Below are 23,828 nucleotides of genomic sequence, written 5' to 3' on the forward strand. Positions count from 1 at the left end.
ATGAGAATTTAATGTGTGCTATCCAGTGTTAATAAAAAACTTTACATCCGTGGTTATATATATTTGTTTGGTTTAGCTTAGGTTTCTCACTAGAGAATCTCTTATATATTATTTGAAAAACATTATAACCTTCGAGATAGAATACACATGATCATGAAAATTATTTTGAAATTTTTTAGAAAAATAAATTGGTTCATCTAAATATATAATATATGTTTCATTAAATTAATCATAGAATTAATTATGAATGTATAAAAAATATTCTATTTACTTTAATAATTCAAAATACCTAATTTGATCAAAAATATATACGACAATTAATGATTTTAAATAATAAATAATTGAGAAATTTTATACATCTTCTATCCTTTTTGTTTAATTTTATATTATTAAAATAAACTAAACAATTACACTAACCATATAATAAAATTTTATATTTTATGTATATGTTATATTTTGTATTTTCAAAATGATTATAAATTAATAAAACTGTTAAATTTTTCATTTAAAGATTTTGTGATCAGTGGTTTAATTTTTTTTTTGTAATAAAATACAAATGTTCTTAATACTAAGGAAAATTTCACTTTTACATTCCATTTTTTACTAATATTCATGTTTATCTTTTCAACGTGAACATTATCAAAATAACTAAGTATGTGGTTTCACTAAGGAAGCAAAAGACATTCTTTTATAAATATATAAATCTAAATAATTAATTAAATAAATAATAAAAAATCTTTTTATTGTATTCAAATTATACCTTTTGAAAATCAAATGTTTTATAAATTTCTTTTTCGATTTTTTTTATTTTTCAAATTTTATTTTGAAATCAGAATTTTTTTTTTGAAATCAAAATTCTTTTTGAAACTATTTTAAAAATATTCTATTTTATTTTAAGCATTTATTTATATATTTATTAAAATTATAAATTCCACCTTCCAAAACGTACCTCTCAAATCTAAACTTTAAGTTTAGATTAGTTAACTCTAAAATTATAAGTGTTTATTTAATTATTTAACAACAGAAGATAAATATGGTTAAAATGAAGATGAAAATATGTACTCGAAAAGTAGTAGTTTAAGCAATTCCCCTAAAAACTATGAGTGGAAAATCTTGTTTAATAGATTTTTAAATATTTAAATCTTGTTTAAATATATATCTATTTTAATATCATTTAAATTAAACTACATAACATATAAAATACATACATATTTAAATTTCAAAATCATTTAACATGTACTGATAATTTAATATTTTATTTTCAAAATTTTTGTTGAATTTGTAAAAATGATTATAAATTACGAAAATATTTAAATTTTGATATTGAAAATTTTGTTATCAAAAAAAAATATTTTTATAAAAATACAAATGATAAAATAGAAAAAATTGTTTAATGAATAGTCATATCAAAAATATCTTATACATTTATGTTAATATCATTTCAATTTAATTATATATTTTATACAATAAACTAAAATGAATTTTGGATTTAGTTACCATAATAAAATAATGGTAATAACAATCATTCTAATCAAATAAGGAATAAATCAAGATTAAAAAACTTGATTTGAAATATTAACTAGTAGAGAATTAATCACCACAAATTTGAAATAAATTTTATAAGAGTTATGATGAATAATTTATCTCGGTTTCTAATCTTTCCACTCGGGTGATTCCTGATTACTCTATCTAGACATATAATGATTTTCTAAAGATTCTAATAGAATCAGAATAATAGAAGCAGAATGAATTGAGATGTAAGAAAATGATCTAGAAACATTAATCAGTGGATAGTTATAACAATGGTTGTTTTAATTTTATATATCTATACCAATTTAGTTATGTATATAGTAGTTATTGATTTCAGTTATTTTTTATAATATGTAAAAATGCAAATAAATAATAGTACGTACAAATTTTAGTATTATAATGGAAATTAGTTTAGGAAACACGTGAATATGTTAGTTAAACAATACGGTCACGTTCTGCCGACTCATGTGTCTGTCTTTATGTTCAAAAGTCATAGTCGTGGCACCAGGTCAGTGTACTTTGTGTGCCTAATTTTTTAACCAATACCATTTCCATTGAATTGTATCCATCACTACCATTAACAAAGCATGGCTTGACAAGATCAAAGAAACAATAGCAATTGATATTGGTCGCACCAGCATTTAATGCTGTCCATTTTTTCAATTAAAACCGATGATCATCTTTTATACTAACATAGATATTATGCATAGCAAATTAGCAAGTAGGTAGCTATCATTTAATTCAATATTTTATGTTGTCTTCACAATTGGAACCAAAATATCTTATGTTACTATTGGTACTTCAGTTTGATGCTTTGACGATCCTCGCCATACTTATGATGAAAGTGAAAATCATGATTAACTAAATTGTAGTGACAAGATACTATGCAGATTCCAAATAATATGTTTGACTAAAATATTGAACACGACATCGCCTGGTTTTGTGAACTTTTTTTTTTGCTATAAATGTTAAAATTTCATAAATGAAAATCGAAAAGGTTACATAAGTTGCATCTTATACGCATCTTATACAAATGATGATGATGATTTAACCACGCGTCTGTGGTCGGGTGGTCAAGGCGTTCCGTGGATCCCTAAGAAACCCGAATTCGAATCCGCACCACACCAGATTTCTATAACGCGTGGCCATCAGAACTTTCACATTCTCTTTTCGGAGAATGATTTACCATATTTTTTTATATACAAATGATTTCTTGGCAGAAAAGTAAAAACAAAAAAGCATTAAGTTTTTTTTTCTTTTGAACTTAAAAAAGCATTAAGTTAAGCAGTTAAACTAGCAGCAGTCGTGGTTTTGCAAATTTAATGCCCCAAAATAAGTATGATTGACATCTTAAACCAACTTTTAAAACGCTGGTCCTAAAATTAATCTATACACCTCTTTTTTAATTTTGACTCGATCAAACTAATGTACTCCTTCTGTTTCATAATAAGTGTCACTCTAACCTCATTTTCTTGTTACACAAAGAATGTCACTTTACAATTCCAATGTAAATTATACTAACTTTCAGCTGAAAATTAATTGCAAACTGCATTGATTTTATAAATAATTTTATTTATCTAAAATACTATTGGTCAAAGAGGTATAGTTAATTACAATTTACATATATTTCAACAACTTTCTTAATCTGTGTGAAAAATGTCACAACGATATTTTTTAAAAAACGGAGGGAGTATTTGGTATTATTCAAGTCTTATTTAATTTGCTTATTTAATTTGTTTTCCTCGAAATCTCGAAGTAGTCATCACTCATTATGACATACATACAATAATTCAAATCAATTATTTGATCATTACAGGTTCAAATTCAATGGTTTAGATTTATTTCAATTATATAGTCAAATGTATACTGATTAAACACCACCTTTAGTATTATAGAGGAATAGCCGAATAGAATAGGACGAACACTAAAACTCATTTTAAAAAGCACCATGTCGCTACGCTGAACAAGCTAATCTGCGCTTATTCCAAATTCAATAATTGTTCAGGTGGGATTTTTTTCTCTTCAAATCCTGATCAACCTTTCAACGATAGATTTAATCTAAATCAAATGCCAATGCACCACTATTCAGGTTATAAATATACATAAAACAAAATCTTTACTAAATCGCTACGTCTTTCTTATGTACAAAATCAGACTGTGTTAGGGTCGGAGCATCAGTTTTAAAAAGCTCGATTTATATAATCCGCATGGTTAATAGGAAGCACTGTTGTTGTGCATAAAAAAATCATCATCTGCTCCGAATCATTCCATCGATATTCAATCGAGATTAACTATTAGATTCCGAAAAGAAAAGAACCAAAAACCTTACCAATGATAATAGAAAGAGAAAATTTAAGCACAATATGAAGATGAAAATCCTTAAAAAAAAAATCCAAACGACAGGGAACTGGTAGATTGCGTCTGATTCGTACGGCAGCTAATACTTTGTTTTATACAGGACGAGACTCACAAAAACCCTAGTTCAGATTACTCGCCCCATATGGTTCATCACCCTATAAAAACGTTTGGGCCGGGCTATATATAATGGGCCAATGCTTGTCTTTTTTTTTTGTCAAAATGCTCGTCTCTCTTTTTACTTTTTAGAACACAAATCTCAAACATTTTGCCAACAACAAAGTCTGATAAGCTTCTTGAGCATGACCGGGTAAATATTATAATAAGGTTCACTACACATAAAAGGAAAGCGAACAGCTTAAACCTTGGCACTTGGACACTACAGAATGTACAGCTTTGCATGAAGATAAGAGAGATCAACACATATCCATGGATATGTCGTCAAAGATTTCATCATCATCTTCTCCATACGGAGGTGTGTCAGCGAGAAATGCATCATTTGCCAGGTTACTGCAACAGACATTTTAAGAGTTAGACAAGATTTAAATAAAAACATAAAACTTTTATAACAACTAAAATCATAAAACAAAAATATTGTAAACAATATATATTAATAAACTATTACATTCTAATAGCATATATTACATATAAATAAAAGACTTAAAAATACATTATTCATTATAAACAAGAAAGCTATCAAAACTTTTTTAAAAACATATAAGTATAGGGACTAAAATATATGAAACCTCAAATATAAGATTTTGACAGTGAAACTTTAGATATAAGGTTTTGATGTACAGAACCTTATAATTTGATGTGTTTGAGGTTTCTTTTGAAACACATAAAACCTTTTAAGATTGTTCTTGGGAGTAATACACTAAGGGATCACCCGTAATCGTTGCAAGAGCACTTACCATCCTTGAATTGGTGAAACCATCCGATCTCGTTGGGTGGTTGGTGAAAAATGAAAGTTTTTTTTTTCAGGACAAGTGTAAGCGAAGACACGCTTCCAATTTATTGCAAGCAGTAAAAACGTGTCAAATTTAAATCAATCGTTGGTAACAAAACGACAGCGTTTTGAGAACAAAAATACCTGTCGAAGAGAGAGGGGTTCAACAAAGTTTCCATCTTCGGCGTCTCACTAAACTAAACATTCTCGGCCTTCTTCTGTCTTCTCCTCCGATGGCGTCTGCTAGGGTTCGGTGTCACTGCAATGCCTCTTTCACCGGATTGCCGCTCCCCCGCCGCCAACGTAACTCGTCGACGCTACAGGTTTCTTCTCCGAACCGTGTCGGTTTCACAGCACTGAAATGGATCGGAGACGGCTCATCATCATCATCCTGCGGAAGGATGGTTTCGGGTCCGTCGCTCAGAGGCACAGTGCGAGCTGCGTTGGAAGAGAAGAAGAAGAAGAAGAAGAAGAAGAAGACAGACGCGATCGAGGAGGTAGAAGAGGAGAGGAGGTTCACGTGCGTGATGAAGTTTGGAGGATCATCGGTGGCGACGGCGGAGAGAATGAGGGAAGTGGCGGATTTGGTTTTGACGTTTCCGGAAGAAAGTCCTGTCATTGTTCTTTCTGCCATGGGGAAGACTACTAACAATCTCCTGCTTGTAATGCTTTCTGAAAAACCTCTCTCTCTCTCTCTCTCTCTCTTTGTTCTGTGTTGTGTTGGTGTGTCTAAGTTTTTGAATTTGAATTATTTGGTGCCAAGTGAAGGCGGGAGAGAAGGCAGTGAGTTGTGGTGTTTCTAATGCTTCTGAGATCGAGGAGTTGAGCATTATCAAGAATTTGCATCTCAGGTTTTGCTTTCTTGAAGCTATAATATGATTAATCTGGTCCATTGAGTAATGAGTATCCCTTTCTCTGCTTGCTGGTGGTTTTGATATAGAATGTTTTTTCTTGTTGTTGTTGTTTCAGGACAGTGAAAGAGCTCGAGATCGACCCCTCTGTTGTTTCGTGTAAGCATTGTTTAGTTTGTTCTTGTAACTTGTAGACTTTCCAAACACTTGGAGCTTCCGTCTTGCTATTTTGAGTAGGGCTCATACATTGAATGCTTTCTTAAAAAAAAAAGCTTGGGGAAACATTTTTGCAGCGTTTTTGGAAGAACTAGAGCAGCTTCTGAAAGGTATAGCCATGATGAAGGAGCTGACACTTAGAACCAGAGACTACTTGGTCTCTTTTGGAGAGTGCTTGTCTACAAGGATTTTCGCTGCTTATCTTAATAAAATCGGTGTCAAGGCACGCCAAGTATGTCCATCATCATATTCTACTATTTTTTTTCTCTCTAAACGTATGTATATTGTGTTTTGGTTGACCAATTTGTAATGTTGATATCTTAGTAGATTAGGCTTAGGTATATTCAATATAGATTTCGGTTCGAGTTCAGCTATGGTTTCTTTGAGTTGGTTTCGCTTGTCAAGGAGCAAAAACTTATAATCATGCATCTTTGGGACTAGTAGGTCTAGATGTTCACTTTTTGTTCCAGCTCGCAAACAAAGCTAACTAGATGGTTGACGCTGCAGTATGATGCATTTGAAATTGGTTTCATTACAACGGATGATTTCACTAATGGAGATATCTTGGAAGCAACTTACCCAGCTGTTGCCAAGAGATTATATGACGATTGGATGCATGATCCTGCTATTCCAGTTGTAACAGGTTTCCTTGGAAAGGTAGTTTGCAATCTACAGATGACCAACATTCTCGTCCAAGGTTTTTGTGGCTTTGCCTAATTAACTCATTCAATGATAGGGTTGGAAAACTGGCGCAGTTACTACCTTGGGTAGGGGTGGCAGTGATTTGACGGCAACCACAATTGGTAAAGCATTGGGTTTGCAAGAGATTCAGGTTTTTCTCTACAGCCTCAATGCTCAATGTGCTTTTTTCCTAAAACGCTGTTTAAATCTCTGTTAAGTTTGGATGTTTTTCTTTTCTTTTCATTGAGTAGGTGTGGAAAGATGTTGATGGTGTTCTAACATGTGACCCTACTATTTATAAACGAGCTACACCAGTACCATATCTAACATTCGATGAAGCAGCCGAGCTAGCTTATTTTGGTGCACAGGTAACCACTCTACTTGTATGCAATAATGCTCAAGTCTTGTACAGTAGCAGTAAAAAAAATAATCGCCTCTGCAGGTCTTGCACCCACAGTCAATGAGACCAGCAAGAGAGGGTGGGATTCCTGTTAGGGTTAAAAATTCTTATAACCCTAAAGCTCCGGGAACTATCATCACGAAAACAAGAGACATGACCAAGGTATATAGTCTCCTGATTTTTGTTTGTTTACATGCAATTATCATTACAAAACAAAATGTCATGCTGCTTCATATGACAGACAGTTTTAACGAGCATTGTTCTGAAACGCAATGTGACCATGCTGGATATAGCAAGCACCCGAATGCTTGGTCAAGTAGGATTTCTTGCCAAGGTAACAACATATATTTGCAGCGCATTTATGTGGCTAATGTTTCAGTTCATCAATTATTAGTGCAAGGTCCGAACTGTGCTCTGCTCCACTCTTTTGGCCAGGTATTTTCGATATTTGAGGATCTTGAAATATCCGTAGATGTTGTTGCCACTAGTGAAGTCAGCATATCTCTGACACTGGACCCATCAAAACTTTGGAGCAGGGAACTGATTCAACAGGCAAGTTCATGTTGAGTCCTCAACACTTTATTTCCAGTCCATATATGTCGTGCTTCTCAGAGGCCTTTCTTTCTTTTTTTTTTCTTGTAAACAGGAGCTTGATCATGTAGTTGAAGAACTGGAGAAAATAGCAGTTGTGAATCTTGCAAAAGGAAGAGCAATAATCTCTCTAATCGGAAACGTTCAACATTCCTCCCTGATTCTAGAGAGGGTTAGATCTTACATCCTTGAAAGGTTCTCACAGAGAAAGAGACATTTCTTTTGCACTTGTTAGCCTAAGTGTTTTCTTTTCTAACTTTGGACAGGCGTTTCATGTTCTTTGGACCAAAGGCATCAATGTCCAGATGATATCACAAGGAGCATCCAAGGTAACAAACACACTGCTTGTACTCACAAAACTCTTCCTTTCCGTACGAACCTAACAAATTTTCTATTCTTGTGGTGAAATCTTGCAGGTAAACATTTCCCTAATAGTAAATGACGCTGAAGCCGAAGGATGCGTCGAGGCTCTTCACAAATCCTTCTTCGAGAGCGGTGACCTCTCAGAGTTATTAATACAACCCAGATTTGGCAACGGGTCACCTGTTAGGGCAATGCAAGTAGAAAACTGACTCATTGCTTGATCTGCACTTTTCATTGTATTGCTTCTGAGTTACAATGTTTAGTTGTTAAAGAACTGCTTGTTGTCCACACGTTTAGTTGTTTTACGTTTAGGCAAGAGAACCGCTTGACATCTTTTCATTTAGTGTAAGATTGGTTTCTTGAACCATTTTGATTTTGCGTGATGAAATATTAAGCAGTAAGAGAAGAAGAGATACATTGAGATGTGACTACAGATGTTTTGGATAGGTTTTGCTACAAGAACATAAGGCTAAAAGCTGTGCAGTTGTGTAAGCATGTGGACAAGCTCATCACTTGAAGGCCGGTCTGCAGGAAAGTCAGAAAGGCAGACAATGGTGATTCGTAAAGCCATTAACATCTCGTCTTCCTCCACTTCCTCCCCAAGTATACTCTTATCCAACGCTTCTCGTGCTTCCCCTGATTGCTGCAAATGCTTCAGCCACAGTCCTAAGCTGCCTCCACTTGCACCTTCTACACAGAAAGGCTGGGTTGGGTCTTTTCCAGTCAAAAGAACACCCAATATCATCCCAAAGCTAAATACATCGCTTTTCTCTGTATATCTGTCACAAGGGTTTGCACACACCACGTTAGTAAAAGAGAAGAAGAACTAGGAGTGATGATGGTGTTTGATTATAAGCAAGCAAGCACCTGTTACTTTGAGATGACTCAGGAGCAGAGTAGCAAGATACTACTGATGATGTGTGTGAAGCAGGCATTATCTTGGCCAATCCGCAATCAGTAAGCCTAGGCTCAAACTCAGAATCCAGCATGACATTCGTAGGTTTCAAGTTATAATGAAGGATCTGATGCTCACAGCTGAAATGAAGATACTGAAGCCCTTTCACGATTCCAACAGCAATCCTCAGCCTAACCTCCCATCCGAGCTCTACCTCATTCCCTCTAACCTTACTCATCACATCCTCAAGACTACCATTCGGCATGTAATCATAGACGAGAGAGAACTCATCGGATTCGCGAACATAAGCTCTTAGACTCATAAGGTTCCTATGCCTTAAACCAGCGAGAAGCTCAAGTTCCTTCTGCAACGTTCTCTTAACCGACTTACTTGTTGTTGCTTCTGGGGAGCCGTTTCCTTCGAGCGAGCCTAGTCTCTTCACTGCAATCACCAGACCGTTATCCAGCACCATCTTGTGGTATTTGCCATTAGGGTCTGAGCCAAGCAACTGGATACCGTTACCAAGAGCTGCGTGGAGAGACTTGGGTGTAATCTTAGGGGAGAACACCACAGGGCCTTTGAGGATTGGCGTCTGTCTCATGTACTTGACAATGCAACGGACCAAGAAAGCTAACGCTAAGGCGGAGAGCAACCCTGTTAAAACCCCTGAAACGATGCTGACTACGATAACCTTGGAAGTGATTCTGGATGCGAGTGGCGTAGATGAGGGAGGAGGAGGAGTTGTGGATAAGTGTTTCACAGTTCTTCGCCGACAGCTTGAGCTTGTGGTTGTTCTTGAAGTGAAGGCTAAGAAGAAGAGTAAGAGCAGAGAGAGAGTGTTGCTGTATCTGTTTCTTCTTCTTCTTCTTCTTCTTTGCTCCATTAGAGATTCGACAAACAAATCTGAGAAAGTTGAAGCTGTTCAAAGGTTAAAGAGAAGCAAGGAGAAAAGTTAAAAGACTTTTTTTGGAAGCTACAGTGAAGTGAAGTGAAGCTCTCACTCTTATCTTCTTCTCCTAAACCACAGATATGATAATATTCTCGAGAAAACCAATGAGAAACCTCCAAGGAAAAGAAAAAATGGAATTCAACTCAAAAGCTTAACAAAGAAGGTGAATAGAAAAAAAGAAGAAGGTGAATAGATTCTTATCTGCTCCTCTTATCTTAAAAGAAGAAGGTGAATAAATTCTCTCTCTTTTTTTTTTTTTTTTTTTTTTTTGGTCAAAAAATAAATTCTCTCTCTTTGTTTGTGTAAAAGAAATGGGAAAAGAACTGAGACACAAACACACTCTCTCTCTAGACTCTCTTTCCAAGACAACATTATCTGTGACACTGTGACTCTTTCTCTCTCTCACTTCTCTCGTCCTCTAAAAAAGCATGACCGAATCAGTTACAGCCAAAAAATGGAGGAAAACAGAGTTCCCGCCAACTCATAATATGTCGGATTGTCATTGGTAAGTGTGGGTCCCACCGCCACGTATGAGGAAGAAAGGCAGCTCTCGTTGCTTTCATGAGTGGCCGGAAGCAAGTGATCGTGTCTCCCGTGAGGAAGATGGGCCAGCTTGTGGAGAAAAGGAGACTTGGACCGTTGATTTAGATAAGCTAAGTTAGATTTGGACCGTTGGATGGGGGGGGGGAGGCTCGGAGATTCGTGCAGTTTGTAGAGAATATGATTGTCACACGAAAGTGGTTTTTCTTTGTTCGTCTGAGAATAATTTGCTTTCTCCTTTCATCAATGTCCTCTCTTTTTCTTTTGTTGCTAAAGGAAAAACCTTTATGTGGAGTGGTTTTATTCAAAGCGAGGTCTTGTTTAAGATTTATGATCAGTGTAATGGAAATCAAAAGACTCGAAACGATTAATAGTAATATAATGAGAACAAGTAGGACCAACATGTCTTTTCATATTTTTTGGCTTACTAGCTAGCTGGTCCATCCAAAGGGGAAGGATGATCATCTCAGCAAGATCTCGAGGTCCAGAGTTTGTCTCGAATCTTTTAGGGGCTGATCCAAAACCAAAAAGGCAAATTATATATGTATAACTAGACCCATAACTGGCCGGAAGTTCGATTATCTCAAGCCCATTTAAAAGCTTCAAAAATTATTTATTTTATATCTCTCAAGTCTTAATCAAAACGGATTCCTCTAACCCTTTGGAAAATTGTATGTGATGTATGAGTTGGAACTATGTTTTTATTGTACGAGTTGGTTAAAAACTACACGGATATGAAATAGTATAAGTCCATGAGATGGAAATACGTAGCATCTTTTTGCAGCATATGTATGGTTTGGATCTTCACGAATCAAGTAGGGAACAAAACTCAATCAGGACTCTCTATTCCAAGATCAATATCTCTTCCGCCTGCATGGCAGAGACCCTTGCCATCAGAAACGCCCTTCTACATGCAACCGAACTCAACATCAACCACATCTGGCTACACTCACATCTTATAGTGCTCATCCGAGCTTTATCATCAAAGCGACAACCGATCGAACTCTACGTACGAAATGCTTTTGAATATCATATCAATCTCCTTTACTTCATTTCATGCCATTTTTCACCAGAAGAGAACTAAATGTACCTACATACTTACCTGCTAAGGTCTTCTAACATTATGGCCCAAACTCTTTTATCTTTTAAATTCTTTATCTAATGAATTTTTGTTGTCCAAACAAAAAAGTATGGTACTTTTGATTTCCTTTCTTTCTTTTTCTTTTTAAACCCAAATGTAGAAACAACATAGTTAGAAAAAAAAACTCAAGCAGTTTTGCCTTTGAGACTGGTTGGTAGAATATGTTTTGACTTTGAGACTGGTAGATATGTTGAAGAGCTGTCTTTGATAAATGGTGCTTCTTTAAGAAATTTTGAACTTGTCCTCACTCAAATTTACTAAGCTACTATGAAAGGATATTTTTTTTTTGTAACAACGAATGGAGACATAAATAAGATATAATATATTCTAACATGTTGGATGAGACTGCCTGAGAGCAATTTACAGAGAAGAAAAGATGGTTAGAATTCTCAAGATTTGAAAGAACGTAGGTACCCTCTTCTTATTTTATAGGGATTGATTCATTTCAACAAGTATGCTAATAAACCAAATCATGGTTTCCATTTAATTTCTTCAAAGATTTGCTTAATTAGTTAACCGAAACAAACTCTTGTGTTAAGAATTAATTAAAAGGCTTTCACAAGTTTTGTCTTTTTAGGACATGTGAACACATTTATCATTTTTCTGAAACATGCTTAAAGACTATTTCAGAGAAGACTTTCACAAGTCCAAAACATGTTTAGTTTATGTTTGGTGACTTGGTTCAGGTTGTGCATATTAAACTAATAAATTAGAGACTTATTGTAGACTAAGGAGACGACCTTACCTGACCTGACCCAAGTCACAAGAATAAACTGAAAGTCATTATGTTCATAAGAATAAAAAAAATAGAAGAGATGAATTTCAACGCTGGAATTTACTTGGAAGTTCTTTTTCTTTGTCCAGGGGTGTTTCTAGGAAAATATCCATCCTGGTCCCCTACTTCACAAAGTCCATAGTTTGAAGTTTTAGTTGGAAAGTCAAAATCATTTTGACGTTCGGAAATTTTATATATATGTTATCTGAATCCCATATAGTTTTATGGTAGACGTAACTTGAAAATTTAATGCTGAGAAAAAAAAATGTCAAATATGAATTTCTAAGAAGTTCAGTATTAATTTAAAATTATTTCGAGAAAGTCTAAAGACAATAATAATGGATATAATAGGTTTATAAAGATCTAGTATATAATGGCATCAGGATTAATTTTATTATTCCCTAATATATTTTCATAGAGAGATGTATTTATAGAGAAGCATAAATTTAGTTAGTAATTAAATAAAAAACTGGTCGTGTATATATTAGAAGATAAATGGTATTAATTAGAAGATATATAAATGGAGTAGGGTTGGTGAAATGGAAAAGCAATTGTTATAAATTCACAATTATGGAAAATAGAAGGAAGAAAAACAAGAAAATAGTTTTAATGTGTTTCTCTTTAGGCTAAAGAGTAAAGACTCATTTGTATTAGTTTAATATAATTTAACAATGTTTGAGTTGCTTAGTTAAAAAAGAAACATATAGTACCGTTGGGTTGGATAAGACTACGATTGGAGCTATCGCGAGAACCATATAATGCTTACCACTGTATCGTAACTAGCTATTGTGTTCTTCACATTCATAATTTACTTTTGTTTTGGTTTTATGCATTTACAAAATTCCCTAAAGGAAAGAATCCATTGTAATTGAGTGAACCTAATCTGGAGAAGAGTCTGATTCAGGTAAAGTTTAAAGTCTTCGCGTCTTGCGATCAGTTTCGTTTTCTTTTCTTATTATCTTCATTTGTTGAACACAGAGAAAAAACAAAGCTATACTTTATTGAAACTTCGTTAGTAATTTCTACTTTGAACTCACTTTCGTGATGAGTCAGAACAGTCCAACTAACTAGTTTTATATAGTTTGACCAGCCAAAAAAGAGGGAGTTATATTGAATCTCAATGTAGAGTTTTTTTTCTTTTTCGTTTATAGTCAGGGAGTGTACGGCGGAGTCCGAAGTCCAACCGACTAATCTCCTGGAACTTGTCCACCAACGCCAGATAAATTCGGTTGGTTGCAATAAGAATTAGATATATATAGTCTGACCACACAAACACATAAATTTAAATTTGTTAAGTTTCAAATCTGGAGTACTTAGCACTTTTTCAAATCCGCTGCACCATTCGACTACACTTGAGTGGTTAGAGTTCTTTGTTGTATGAATATTATTTTCTTGAGAAAAAGTCTCAACTTAATGTGGAAGAACATTTCGTGCAGAAATTTCATACTGAATTCCTTTCTATCTTTCACGTTTTATTGACTCTATTGACCCTCGTAATTAATACCAACAAAAAAACCTTAGGTGCAGAATGTTGACTTATATATTTATTTATTTAGTTTTTTTTAAAAAAATATTATTTATTTGGTGACATGATAAATGTCCTAGTATTTTATTAAAAGATAAAATACTTTTGAATTTTTACATGTCGAATAGAACATATATAATAATAAAAACTCAATAGTATAGAAACTTTATTTTCATTAACTAAACATATGTGAAACATCTTGACCAAATAATAAAATAAATATGTGAAATCCCTTTTCATGTTGACTTTAAGAATTATTGTCGACCATATAGAATCCAAGTGAGATTATCAGGTCTTTTAACAATAGACATTATTGAAATCAAATTTCAAGAAACTGAAAACATGAAAAACTGACTCACTATATATGATCAATATTTTTCTGCGAGTCTAGTAACATTAGTGTTCCTCTCACAATCACATAATACAATTCCCATGAATTAGTTAGTCAAATATCAAACCTTCACTCACAAAAAAAATTAGTTTGTCATTTTATTGAAGTAATGTATTTTTTATTTGTTCATAATTACATAATTTATTTTATTTTGCAGTGAATTTTGCAATTGGATTGGAGATGCTCTAAAGCCGGCCACCTTTTAATCCAGTATGTGAGATGGCTTATCATGAATAAAAAATGTAGCAGAGAGATTGAAGAATCAGTTTTGCATTAAGATCTTTTAAAAACTCTATCAAATACCCATTTTGAGATGTGTTAATTTATAAATATAATAAGATTATTTGTGACATCCTTATCATTAACGTTCAAACACAAATTACAGAATAATTTACCTATACAGTTGTCTCTATTCGCGAATTAGTAATTTTCCATGAAACTTAAAACTATAATTCTTTTGTTTTGACAAGAAAAAACTATTTCTTGTCAGATTCCTAATATTTGTATATCATTATTGCATGTTACACATATATGTTAATCTACATGTAGTTTTGAATACAAATATGAAGCATCTATAGAAGTATGGCACCGTTCACACAATCACACGAAAAGGTCTAGGTCATATAATTTAACTAAACATATCAACTTGTGTTTCTCGCGTGAGACTTTTCAATAGTTAAAGATGTATCATGTAGACAATGACCGAGACACTCGTACCAACCCGGTGGAGTTAATTAGGTTCTCTCTTTCTATATATATGACCAAAGTGTTCCCTCTTTTTATCATATCAATCAGAGAGAACCAAACATGAATCCAAACTCCGACAACAACCAAAGATGGGAGGCGAAGCTGAAGGACTTAACTTCTAACGTGCAGCAGATACAAGACAACTTGTTGGAGGAGATACTCACACCAAACCTGAACACAGAATACCTCCAACGTTTTCACGTCGAGAGGTTTGATAAAGAGTTCTTCAAGAAGAACGTACCGGTCGTGTCCTATGAAGATATTAAGCCCTATATCGATCGTGTCGTGAATGGAGAGTCATCCGATGTCATATCGGCCCGCCCTATTACTGGTTTCTTGCTAAGGTACATGCTCTTGATATTGATTAGTTTTCTTTATCGTTAAAAAAAAGAAACTAAGTTCTTGATTTTGTATTTTGCAGTTCTGGAACTTCGGGAGGAGCACAAAAGATGATGCCATGGAACAACAAGTACTTGGACAATTTAACATTTGCATACGATCTTCGTATGCATGTTATAACCAAGTAAGTCCAATAGCTTTCTTTTTTTACTAACAGTAAAAAAAACTATTTATTACTCTGAATGGTCTGAGAAATCAAATCGAAATAAAACAAATACTCCCTCTGTTTTTTAAAGATATATATTTTAGAGTTTTCACACATATTAAGAAAACACATTAATCATGCATTGTTTTTAGAAATTATCAAATTTCAATGCATTTTAACCAATAGTCTTTCAATAAATTCAATTAATTTTATTGAAATTTGCAATTTTTATATAGAAAACATAAAAAATACATCTTTTTGAAACAAATATTTTTTCCAGAACATGCATCTTTTAAAAACAGAGGGAGTAGTAAACAACAATTCTCAGAATAGAAAATTTAGCATTTTAAACTAACAAATATTCAATTTTGTAATTTGCTAGAAGAATAGAGGATAGGGTGAAAGCATGAAAATATTTCTATATAGTCTTTTTCTTGTATAGTTTTAACTTTTAACCATTTTCTATTTTAATATTTTGGATCAGACCTATGATGATTAATAAGATCTTCTCGTTGTTCTGTTTAGGCATGTGAAAGGTTTAGAACAAGGAAAAGGAATGATGTTTCTCTTCACTAAAGAAGAAGCCAAAACTCCTTCTGGCTTGCCTGCTCGAGTCGCAACAAGCAGCTATTTCAAGAGCGACTACTTCAAGAACCGGCCATCGAACTGGTATTACTCGTATACGAGCCCTGATGAAGTCATACTATGTTCTAACAACACCCAAAGTCTCTACTGCCATTTGCTATGTGGCTTGGTCCAAAGAGACGAGGTTGTGAGAATGGGTTCCATCTTCGCTTCAGTCATGGTCCGAGCAATCAAGTTTCTTGAAACTTATTGGGAAGAGTTGTGTTCAAACATTCGTTCAGGCCGTCTCAGCGAGTGGATCACAGACCCTGGTTGTCGTAGTTCCGTGTCTTTAGTCCTTGGAGGACCACGTCCAGACTTAGCAGACACGATTGAGACAATATGCAACCAGAGTTCTTGGAAAGGTATAGTCACAAGACTTTGGCCAAACACCAAGTATATTGAGACCGTTGTTACCGGTTCAATGGGACAGTACGTTCCCACCATGAACTACTACTGTAACGACTTGCCTCTCGTTTCAACAACGTACGGTTCTTCGGAGACTACGTTCGGGATCAACGTAGATCCTCTGTGCAAACCTGAAGATGTCTCTTATGCTTTCATGCCTAACATGTCTTACTTTGAGTTCATAACAATGGATGGAGACAAGCGTGATGTGGTTGACCTTCAAGATGTGAAGCTTGGGTGCAGTTATGAACCCGTGGTCACAAATTTTACTGGTGAGCTTAATAAACATTATGACCTTGACAACATGTAAATTTTTTTTATTATATGGTTTAATTAAATTTTATGTTTTTTCTTTTGGTTTTTTTTCAGGATTATATAGAATGAGAGTGGGAGATGTTCTTTTGGTGACTGGTTTCTACAACAACGCACCTCAGTTTAAGTTTGTAAGAAGAGAGAACGTTGTCTTGAGCATAGATTCAGACAAAACCAACGAGGAAGATCTCTTTAAGGCTGTGAGTCAAGCCAAGCTCGTTCTTGACTCATCAGATCTCATTCTTGTAGACTTCACCAGCTATGCAGACACCTCAACATTTCCTGGTCATTATGTGCTCTATCTGGAAGTAAAAGCCAAAGAGGGGAGCAATCATCTGGAGCTTAATGAAGACGCATTCTCCAAGTGTTGTTCAGTGATAGAGGATTCACTTGACAATGTTTACAAGAGATGTAGGTTCAAAGATGGATCTGTTGGATCTTTGGAGATAAGAGTGGTGCGTCAAGAGACGTTTGATGATCTCATGGAATTCTTCATCACACAAGGTGCTTCCATTGGTCAATACAAGACTCCTAGATGCATTAAATCAGGAAAGGCCTTAGAATTTATGGAGGACCGTGTGGTTGCAAGGTTTTTTAGTACTTGAAATTGTTGTTCTTTGAATTGTTGGTCCAAGTGACTCGTTGTGGAGTCTTAGTTGCAATAAATTTACATGTGCCAGTCTATCTTGTGCACTCTGAATATGGATACTTTGTAGTATATTTTCACTAGTTTCTCTGAATATTAATATTTTGTAGTATGTTTTGAACAATACCTTATTTCAACATTGGCAACTTCACTTTTTCAAAAAAGGAGCATCTAATTAGAGATGGGCTTAGTAATAGTAATAGCCCAAGAATGAACCCAAATAGCTTTGAATAGAAACCGAGCCCTCTTTTAATACTACCACCCCCGGCTTCCAGAACTGAGATAGACAATCCGGTTTACTTTTTCAACTATCTTGGTCTCGTTTATATGATTATTCTTTTGGTGTCATTATTCTTTTGCTGCAAAAACATGTTATATATGATGTTTGTAAGATATGAACTAATTTCATATTTCTTTTTTTTTTGACAAAACTAATTTCATATTTCTTATATATAACTTAACATTATACCGATCTTATTTAAGTATAACGCTATTGAATATTTGATAAACCGTTTCATGAATATTACAGTTAATTAGTCATAAAAGTACCTATATGTAAAAATCATAATAACAATTAGTTACCTAAGGTCATTAGCTCAATGGATAAGAACATGATCATTGTATCAGAGGATCGTTATCTCAACTGATAAAGATAGACTATTGTATTAGGGCCCTCAGTTCTATTGAACGATATGATAAAACTAATATTACATACTATAGTCTGGTTCAGAGGAATTCTACGGACTTCGATCCCGAATTTCCTAGTATTAGGAAAAATAATTACAACTAGTTTCACTCATTCCTAATTTGTGCGTAACACTGTTACAAAAACATGCGAAGCTATAAGCTCCAAAAATAAAGATTGCAAAAAAAGGAAAAGAGAAAGAGATCTATGAATGAACTCCACAAATGGTCCCACCCCGCCCCGCCCCGCTCCATCCCAAAAATATTTCAGTGTATATATCTTCCCTTCTAGATCATTGTCTTTATAAACCCCTTTTCGCATCTACTTTCCTCATAATATCAATAGCCTAGAGTTTTAAAAAACCTTATTTTCTCCCAACTTACAAGCTTCATGGTCTAATCAATCACTCCTTAGATTCCTTGCTTCCATCAATTTGTTACTAGTATAGTTCCGTTCAAATTGTTTTGTACGTATACACACAAGCGTCTTGTTCTTTAGGTTTGTGTGTGAGTACATAGTTTGTTGCAAACGTGGATCGAATTAATGTACGGAAAGGGACCGGTTCCACCGGAAACGTCAGCGGAGGAGTATCCATCTTGGAACGAGTCTGATTTCACTGCTATGATGTCCTCTTTCAGCCATGTCATCGAGTATCCGGCAGCGGACCAGCCGGTCAAACAAGAGCTTGATAAGTCGGATCAACTACAACAAGACCAAGGTAATTAGTTAGGTCCATACTTAAATACCATAGAAATCTGTTTCGCTTACCAATTTAAATACCATAGATATCTTCACGATATATAAATACATATGTATTTATATATCGTGAATAGCTTAATCGTTTAGATAGCTAGCTGGTGTAAGGAACTTGTTACAATACGTTCACTCCTAAATACTTGTTGTAAATTGATCTTTCTTTTAATTTACTTTGCGTAAAGAACTTTCCTTCTGTCTTTGAATCGAACCACCGATCATGTTACTACGTGTCTATCCTTGTTTTAGTACATCTAGATTTGTTTGTGTTCTTCCTTTGAAAGTACATATATATTATAATATTTTACAAATGCGGGTTTTATGCTCGTCAAACATATAGTCTACATGTGGCTTCTGACCTAACTCGATGGGAGTAATTTTGACCTCGCATGTTCCTTTGTTCATTCAAAACTAATTTCTCTTCTTTATCGACTTTGAAGTATGTCAACATGATTAACTTGTATTATATTAGGTGCGTTAGAAGAAAATATGTCATACCTAAAAGTCGTTATCGAAACTCAAACTCTTAGTTTATGCTATAGTACTTAATATGAGTCATAGACACATCGTCACATTTATTGTTTGAATGATGAGTTAATTACGCTTTACATGTTTCATCCTGTATGAACAAAAATACAACCGAATTGTTTTTTTCCGAGGAAAAATAAAGGGACCGAAATTAACCTTATATAGAAACAAAAGCCCGTGTAGTATTTGTAAAGCAAATACTTTATCACAGTTTTTGTGAATAAAGTCTTTAGTTAATTACCAATAAGTATGTTGACGAAAATAAAATAAAAGAAAGATTACCAATCAGTTATTAATTTCCTTTATTTTCTCAGCTTTCGTGAATTTAAGTTTCAATATGCATGTAAATGTTTAACTCTTTGAATATTTTGTTAAATGATAAATCCATTTATTTTACTTTTGTTCCTTTCAAGTGATAAACATCGTAACTAGTTTTCTCTTAAGTTATTCCCTTGCTAGATAAGTGAAGTCGCACGTAGTATCTTCTCATGCATGTAGAATTGCACATGCAATTATTCTTTTTTTTTTGTTACATGCAATAATTCCTTTTGTGTAACATTTTCTTCAAGACCAACCAAGAAGAAAACACTATAGAGGCGTACGGCAGCGACCATGGGGCAAATGGGCGGCCGAGATCCGCGACCCAAAGAAAGCAGCCCGTGTATGGCTCGGGACTTTTCAGACAGCAGAGGAGGCTGCTTTAGCCTACGACCGAGCCGCCCTCAAATTCAAAGGCACCAAGGCTAAGCTCAACTTCCCTGAACGCGTCCAAGGTCCTTCGACCACAAGCTACGTCGCATCTCAACCCGGCAGTGATCATGCCCCAATAGGTGGTAATGAATTTATGAACTCCCCTCCTCCTCTGCTTGGTCCATCTACTACTACTACTACTTCGTGGCCAACGGATTATAATCAGGACATACTTCAATATGCTCAGTTGCTTACGAGTAACAATGACGTTGATTTGTCGTACTACACGTCGAGTCTTTTCAGTAGTCAGCAACAGCCTTTCTCAACGCCTTCATCGTCATCTTCTTCCTCGTTAACTTCTCAACAGATGCAACAGCAGCAGCAGCGTGAAGAGGAGAAGAACTATGGCTACAATTATTATTACTACCCAAGAGAATAATCTCATTAATATTGTTGGTCGAATAAGTTTCTTTTAAATCTCTATAATAAATTCGTAGAATCGAGTAAATTGTAAGGAAACTTTGGTCGACGTGTGTAACACTTTGTTTTTTCTTGATTGTTAGTAAAAAACTATGTTTAATTATTTATAAAAATCATATTTACATAAAATGTTCAATTTTATTAGACACATAGTTGTCCGGTATTGGAAGGGATCCTTAGCAATATATAAGATAGATAGATCATTCTTCTTATCACCAATTGGTTTTAAATGTGAAGCCCATCTAGCTTAACATGGTATCAGAGCCCGATCCACGCAGTCCAACCCGATCCACATCGATCTTGCCCAAAGTTGGTCCATCGATCTTTGCCGAGCATTCCGAAATTGACGCTCAGAGAACCATCATCTCGAGGGGGCGTATTAGACACATAGGTGTCCCACATCGGGTATTAGAAAGAATTCTTAGCAATATATAAGATAGATCGATCATTCCTCTTATCACCAATTGGTTTTAAGTGTGAAGTCCATCTAGCTTAACAAATTTTAAATTATTTTATTTGTGGTCGCTGCAGACATATTGATCATTTAACTGTTCTTTATATAATTAAATTATTAAATCAATAAAAGATGCATTTTTATTTTCTTCTTTGCTAAAATTTGGAAGGATGCATATTTACAAAAGTGGAAAGGAACAAAATTGGGAGAATTATTAGATAGATGAAAATAGAAACAAAGGCGTTAGACATAAATGACAAACGAAATTTAATTGAACTGCTTTTAGGATTTCGCAGTATATTCCTTTTTTGCTCGTACGATATCATTGTCACTTAACATAATGATAAAAAATCATATTTGAGAAAAGGAACATGAGACCTTTTGACGATAAAAGATAGGCTAGTTACGTTCATAAATAAAAGATGAATTTGATTCTATACCATAAACTTTGATATAAATTTTCAGTGTATATATATTAAAATTATGTATTTGAGATATACCTTATATTTTTCAAAGTAGTCGTTATATCAAAACATAAAAGAAAAAATGATTTAATTGTCGATTATATTTGGTTATATTGATTTTTTTGGTAAAAGGTTATATTGAAGTTTAATTACATATGTATATAAATATTTAAGCTATATAAGCATTTTTTTGGTAAAAAAGCATATAGCTATATAAGCATTGAGTAGATATGGCCAAACAAAAATTTATTTTTGGTTTTGGTGTGTCCCTCGAACAATCACAGTCACAGATGATCACGACGAATATCGTAGTCGCTAATCATTTAAAGAATAGCTGTAAATCTGATACTTATCTTTTTTTTCTTTTGCTAATAAATATCATTAAGAAAATGAAACATTTGAGGCTACAAGCTGTTTTACACAAGCTGTTCGACCTCTATGCTTGATTACACGGCAATTTTTTTTTTAAAACATGCAATCAAATGACAATCGACTCTAAAACCGTTTTGCTTGGGAGCGAATAAGATAACAGAGATCGATACAAACTTGAAAAATCGACCTCTGATACTTATCTTTCCACATAATAATTCATGTGTCTTCTTCTGTGCATGAATCTATGAATGATGAATCGTTGGGTTATAGTTATTTGAGGTTTATGTTATTTATATTTATTGATACATGTGTTAGTGGGACAAGCAAACCTGGTCTTGAGATTTAGATCGAGCTTTGGCCCATCAAAGATAGTACTTTAAACACTACACTTTCATTATCCTACCTCCAGTCTGATTGGCCTTACTCGTGATCGTTGGAGATTTTTCTTTTGAGAATATTTCTACATATATTTTACATTACTCTTGCACCATTCGTTATTCGTCTACTAAAATAATATTACAAAATAGCATCTGTCGTATATGTTTATGTGAAACGTACTGCATGTTTAAAAATAAATAAACAATGACTTAAATACACTAGTTGTTCTTTTTGGTTAATCCGAATAGCTTCGATCTTTTTGGTTACTAAAGTTTATATAAATTAATGACTTGTTTTACTTACATTTTTTGTTCGGATTGGTCTATTCTAAAATATGAGTGGGTTGTATAATTGAGATATATGAGACTTATGAGTGATGTAGAAAGATCACACATTCACACTAAAGAGCTATTGAGAGTTACGCATGCGCAAAGTGAAATGGGTCCCTTCCCACTTGGTTACGTCAAGTGTGTATGTATTTTTGAGGGCCATCTTCCTGATCCTAGGACCAAGTCTAATCACCTGTCAAACCCAAGTATTAAATCTTTCCAATTATTCTTTTCCCAAAATTTAGTATCACTACACGACGCAAATTTTCACACAGACATTCTTTGTTTGCTAAACATAATTGTTAGATTAATAATCTTTCTTTTTCAAGAATATCTTGAGTTGGACGTACGGTATCTATGACAAGATACTTTTACCAGGCTTTCGGCTTCAGAAATTCAAATTTTGCGGCTGCTTTGCGTTGATTCCGTCCAGAGTGGAACTTCCCCAAATACAATGATTATCTTTGCATGCACATGAAGATTGGAATTCTTATTATGTGGAAGTGGATGGAATTATTTACACTTCAGTATATACTCATCATCATCGAAGTATGTGCATCTTAACTTCTTTGTATATTTATGTCTCTTACTCATATACAGGGGTGAAGCCAGGTTAGACATTATGGAGACATATACACCTGTAATTAAAAATTATAAATAATGTAATTTTCGTGTACAAAAACATAAAAACAAATTGTTAGAACATGTGAAAAATGGTGTTGTTGTAATATAGGTGTCCATTGTATTGTTGTATGTGATTATCGTATACCACCGGTCTCGAGTAACCTAGTCTAACCGGTTTTGGGTAACTAGGATCACGTGTTATCACGTGGGTTAAGAGTTGTGAAACGGCGCAGTATAAGCTGTTACTACTTAACCCTTAGTTCGAGCTAGATTGTGAGTTAGAGTTGTATAGCGAGAGAGTAGAGAGACTGGTGGTTACGATTGTAATCCAAGAGCTCAAGATCAGAGCTAAGTAGTGGATTGCTGATCATCGATCAGCCCCAGGTGTTATAGCGGCCTCTTCACTTTGAGGAGGTGCGGTGAACCTGGGTGACCAATTCTCTTGTGTCTTTATCGCTTTTAATCTCGTAGTTGATTCGATTAGATCACAAAGATTCGAGCAATCTGAGCAGCAGATCGCACAAATTGGTATCAGAGCCAGGTTAGGGTTCATGGAGATCAGGATCGAAGAAGCCGAGGGATCTGGGAATTAGATCGGAGTTGATCGATGACGAAGTCCAAGATCGACATCGAGAGGT

At 34.4% G+C, this 23,828-nt stretch overlaps 4 protein-coding genes and 1 non-coding gene across 7 annotated transcripts; 3 read left to right on the forward strand and 2 right to left on the reverse strand.

Moving 5' to 3' along the window:
• Positions 1–3,698: 3,698 nt before the first annotated feature.
• On the reverse strand, positions 3,699–3,788 carry LOC130508926 (small nucleolar RNA SNORD36). Its single transcript, XR_008943110.1, has one exon. It is a non-coding gene; the product is annotated as a small nucleolar RNA SNORD36 (small nucleolar RNA).
• Positions 3,789–4,983: 1,195 nt separating this feature from the next.
• Positions 4,984–8,309, forward strand: LOC108842679 (aspartokinase 1, chloroplastic). The gene is made up of 13 exons (XM_018615660.2): positions 4,984–5,496; positions 5,603–5,685; positions 5,804–5,844; positions 5,979–6,133; positions 6,409–6,558; positions 6,638–6,733; positions 6,834–6,950; positions 7,025–7,144; positions 7,224–7,316; positions 7,418–7,534; positions 7,629–7,745; positions 7,840–7,902; positions 7,990–8,309. Exons 1-13 carry the CDS (start codon positions 5,068–5,070, stop codon positions 8,143–8,145), a joined length of 1,737 nt encoding a protein of 578 aa, XP_018471162.2. The 5' UTR covers positions 4,984–5,067; the 3' UTR covers positions 8,146–8,309.
• A 25-nt stretch (positions 8,310–8,334) lies between these two features.
• Positions 8,335–10,027, reverse strand: LOC108842680 (inactive leucine-rich repeat receptor-like protein kinase CORYNE). The gene is made up of 3 exons (XM_018615661.2): positions 9,833–10,027; positions 8,804–9,749; positions 8,335–8,715 (listed from the first exon to the last, which is right to left on the reverse strand). Exons 2-3 carry the CDS (start codon positions 9,712–9,714, stop codon positions 8,406–8,408), a joined length of 1,221 nt encoding a protein of 406 aa, XP_018471163.1. The 5' UTR covers positions 9,715–9,749; positions 9,833–10,027; the 3' UTR covers positions 8,335–8,405.
• A 2,975-nt stretch (positions 10,028–13,002) lies between these two features.
• On the forward strand, positions 13,003–17,487 carry LOC108839881 (4-substituted benzoates-glutamate ligase GH3.12). 3 transcript variants are annotated; one of them, XM_057002876.1, is made up of 7 exons: positions 13,006–13,140; positions 13,388–13,464; positions 14,310–14,362; positions 14,948–15,243; positions 15,321–15,422; positions 15,969–16,747; positions 16,845–17,487. In XM_057002876.1, exons 4-7 carry the CDS (start codon positions 14,960–14,962, stop codon positions 17,390–17,392), a joined length of 1,713 nt encoding a protein of 570 aa, XP_056858856.1. In that variant the 5' UTR covers positions 13,006–13,140; positions 13,388–13,464; positions 14,310–14,362; positions 14,948–14,959; the 3' UTR covers positions 17,393–17,487. The 3 variants fall into 3 exon arrangements, with proteins under 3 accessions (XP_018468165.1, XP_056858856.1, XP_056858857.1); XM_018612663.2 differs by lacking the exon at positions 13,388–13,464 and having other exon boundaries at positions 13,003–13,140; XM_057002877.1 differs by lacking the exon at positions 13,006–13,140 and having other exon boundaries at positions 13,152–13,464.
• Positions 17,488–18,369: 882 nt separating this feature from the next.
• Positions 18,370–20,672, forward strand: LOC108839882 (ethylene-responsive transcription factor ERF113-like). Its single transcript, XM_018612664.2, has 2 exons — positions 18,370–18,836; positions 19,969–20,672. The coding sequence occupies exons 1-2, from the start codon at positions 18,662–18,664 to the stop codon at positions 20,526–20,528; spliced, it is 735 nt and encodes a 244-aa protein (XP_018468166.1). The 5' UTR covers positions 18,370–18,661; the 3' UTR covers positions 20,529–20,672.
• Positions 20,673–23,828: the final 3,156 nt, after the last annotated feature.

Source organism: Raphanus sativus, chromosome 2 (genome assembly GCF_000801105.2).
Source record: "Raphanus sativus cultivar WK10039 chromosome 2, ASM80110v3, whole genome shotgun sequence".
NCBI lineage: Eukaryota > Viridiplantae > Streptophyta > Magnoliopsida > Brassicales > Brassicaceae > Raphanus > Raphanus sativus.